Genomic DNA, 3,650 nt, shown 5'->3' with positions numbered 1-3,650 from the left:
CTACACACTACAATCTACACACTACAGCCTATATACTACAATCTACATGCTACAGTCTATATGCTACAATTGACACACTACAATCTACACATTACAATCTACACACTACAATCTACATGCTACACTCTACACACTACAATCAACATATTACAATCTACACACTACAATCTACATACTGCAATCTACACTACAATCTACACATGGCAATCTACATGCTACACTCTACATGTTATAATCTACACAATACAATCTACACACTACAATCTACACACTACAATCTACACACTACAATCTGCACACTACAATCTGCACACTACAATCTACACACTACAATCTACATATTACGATCTACATACTACAATCAACACATTACAATCCACCCTCCTCTTCTCTCCCCCAAATCGCCCCTCTGTCTCTCAGGAGAGAGCATCTAAATGGGACTGGGGTGAAGGGGCTGGATGGAGCTAGGAGCACTTGGTGCTCTTGCAGAGTTCCGTTCTCAGCACCCACACTGGGCAGCTTACAAGCCTTGCAACTCCAGCTCCAGGGCATCTGATGCCCCACTCAGGCCTCGGTGAGCACTTGCACATAAGTAAGTGTGCTTACACACGTCCGGGCACACACATACAAAAAAGGGGACTTAGAAATCTAGCTATGAAATAACCTCAGATAAGTTCTTATTCATAGAGAAGGCAAAATCACCCATTGACTCTGCAAGTGGGTCCCGAGGGCCTGGGCTTGGGACCTTGCCGAGAAGCCTCCAGGTACCCGTGGGTACCCATCTCTAGTTGCGCAGTCCTGGTTAGGCTCCAGGCTGGTTCTAGCACTGGCTCCCCAAGAACAGTTAGCTATTGGTCTGTAGGCAGAGGGGAGCTGATGCCAAAAGCATTACAACTGTCCATGAGCAGGGAGCTTCACTCAGTAGGCAGCTCTTGATAAAAGAGCCCTGGCCTGGGGCAAGAGCAAGAAACTACTTTTGGGTGCTCCGAGACGGCTCAGAAAGTCTAAGCAGCCACTATACAGTCCACATGACCTGAGCTTGATCCTGGAACCTGCATAAAGGTGGAAAGTGAGAACTGACTCTACAGAGCTGACCTCTGACCTCCCCACTTGCGTCATGGCATTTGTATGCCCACACATAATATACACACACATGCACATACACATTAATTAATAAAACAAGCAAAAGGAATTCGCTTCTTCTACCTGGAACAGTGCCCCAGGGGTATAAAACATACCCTGGCAGGCCAGAGGGTAAGGCAGGCCTGACTTTGAGACCTGGTGCTCAGCGCATGCGCCCTGCAGTCTACCTGCCTTATAGCAGCTGGTATTGAGAAGCTTCCCCTTCTGGAAAAAGGAAAGCATCTTCACTAAAGACAGCCAAATCTTCTGACCTGGAAAAAACCCTTGAAGCCTTCCTTACATCTTCATGCTCACCTGCATATATCTGCAAAAGAAACAAACTAGCGCCTCTTTTGCATTCAGAATGATTGGTCTCCTTGCCAGAGTACGTAGAATCCCATTACTGACCCATGCCAAAAAGAGTCACTCTAGGAAGACATTGGCTCTGTGCATACTAGTGTCCCCATGCCCCTCCAGCCTGCACTGTGGACGCTTCAGGAAGTGACCTCCATGCACCGTCAAACCACCGCTAGAAACTTTTCTTTGCCCCTCTGAGCTCAGGCTGCCAAGTAGTGTCACGAAGGTTCAGCTGCTTGCCAGGTACACACAAAATAATTGTGGCAGGTTCCAGCTTTACCTCCACCAACAGCCTCTGAGGTCTGAGCAGTTGCCTAGCTGGTGCCAGTGGGGGAGTGGCAATCCAAGGATCCGACCTCCTTGTCTCTAGTAGATGGCAGTGTGTTGCCTGGCTGTCACATGGGGGTCACAGATGCTTGAGAGAGGATGGACAAGTTAGATTAGCTGTGGATGCAGAGGAGGAGGGCTTGGGAGTGATGGGTTCGGGAAGGGTGGAAGTGTTCTTGAGGCTCCTTGGGGTCTTCTTCATTCGCTTGTGTCCGACATGGACCCGGTGCCCTTTGGCTCCCCTTCTAGGTATGCACAGCCTTTCCTGCGGAGTTCGGTAAGTTCAACCACGTCAACTTACACCACGGCTACACCAACGTGGTGGGCCTGGGAGACTCGAGCACATGGAAGGTGCCGTGCCTCAACCGCTACATCTATATGTTCCTGGCACCTCTTCTCATCCCCATCTTGACTCCGTTGGTAGCTCTTGGTGAGTACTGGAATCGATGCCTCCTGAAGACGGGTCCCAGCCCTCTTTCCTTCCATCCTCGCTTTGTGGACCCCGCTTGTGGAGATAGCTGGGGGCCACGAGTCAAGACTGTCAGAGACGGCCAAGCTGGGTGGAAAGAAGCCCGGACCTGGTCCAGGTCTCGCCTTCACTTACTGGCTGGTGGCTGTGGGCAGGTAACTTGACCTGTCTGCCTCAGGTTCCTCACCTGCTCAAGGATGGTGTGCAAACATAAGGCATGCATGCACAGACCTAAGGGAACTTTGTAAGGGCTGGAGTGATGGCTCAGAGGTTAAGAGGGCTTCCTGCTATTCCAGAGGACCAGACTTCAGTTCCTAGCATCTGTGCTGGGCTGCTCACAATCCCCTGTAACTCCAGCTTCAGAGGGAATCAATCAGTACCCTAGCTTCCATGGACACACACACACGCGCGCGCACACACACACAATTATAATATAAAATCTTAGAGTGTGGAAGCCATTTTGTAGATGCTCCATACAAAGCACACTGCAGGTTTTAATCATTGCTATCATGGGGCAATACCCAGGGGTAGGAGAGCAGGGCTATAGAGCAGACCCTGACCTTGGCCAGGGTGAAAGGTCTGGTTCACTGGACACACCCAGAGCAGCCCTCTACCTTGACACTCGTGGTCACCAGGGAGCCAGCACATGATGGCTCCTGCTTACATCGCCTCTTGTCCCTCTGACAGAGCGTCTGAGGAAGGAAGAGCTGAGGGTGGCACTTCGGACATTGGGCTTCATGTCACTGGGCCTTTACTCTCAGTATTGGCTGTTCCTGAATGTGTCGGGCTTCAAGAGCCCCAGTTCATCACTGGCTTGCATGCTGCTCACCAGATCCCTGCTGGCCCACCCCTATCTCCATGTCAACATCTTCCAGGTAAGCGCTCAGCCCTGGATATGGGCAGCGAAGAGGAGCATCTGCAGGGTGTAGCCAAGGTTTAGATAGAGAGAGGTCACCGAAAGACACTTTCCCCAATTCCTGCCCCATCACTGTGGGTCATCACAGGAAGTCTGGGTTTCAGTGACACCTTTGTCTGGTCCTGGAGAGACCTCCCTGCTTTCTTCTCCAGGCTAAACCCTACTCATCATTCAAGGCTTACACACCCTCTTCTACTGTTCCGTTCAATCAGTACGTACAAATGCCTTCTCCGCTAGGCACCACCCTGGGTCTAGGGTGCTCGGAGGAACACAAACAAGTACTCCGGCTGAACTGAGACAAATAGATGGGGCACTCTGAGAGCATGGAGTGCTTAGCTGTGGGTGTGCTGAGTGCCAGGGGCTTATGCAGAGAGATCGAACAGGTCTTCACCCACAGGGAAGCAGTGAGGACTCCCTGGAAAAATGATGCCAACTTGAATGCTGAACTCCTGGCTGTTC

At 50.8% G+C, this 3,650-nt stretch overlaps 1 protein-coding gene across 1 annotated transcript in view; it reads left to right on the top strand.

Moving 5' to 3' along the window:
* The window catches only part of Fads6 (fatty acid desaturase 6), a 14,454-nt gene that overhangs the window by 7,538 nt on the left and 3,266 nt on the right, over positions 1 to 3,650 (top strand). The window contains exons 3-4 of the mRNA XM_005350707.2: positions 2,056 to 2,236; positions 2,963 to 3,150. Coding sequence (XP_005350764.1) covers positions 2,056 to 2,236; positions 2,963 to 3,150 — 369 coding nt within the window. The remainder of the gene's footprint in view (positions 1 to 2,055; positions 2,237 to 2,962; positions 3,151 to 3,650) is intronic.

Source organism: Microtus ochrogaster, chromosome 7, assembly GCF_000317375.1.
Source record: "Microtus ochrogaster isolate Prairie Vole_2 chromosome 7, MicOch1.0, whole genome shotgun sequence".
Lineage (NCBI taxonomy): Eukaryota > Metazoa > Chordata > Mammalia > Rodentia > Cricetidae > Microtus > Microtus ochrogaster.
This window is presented reverse-complemented; position numbering and strand designations above follow the sequence as displayed.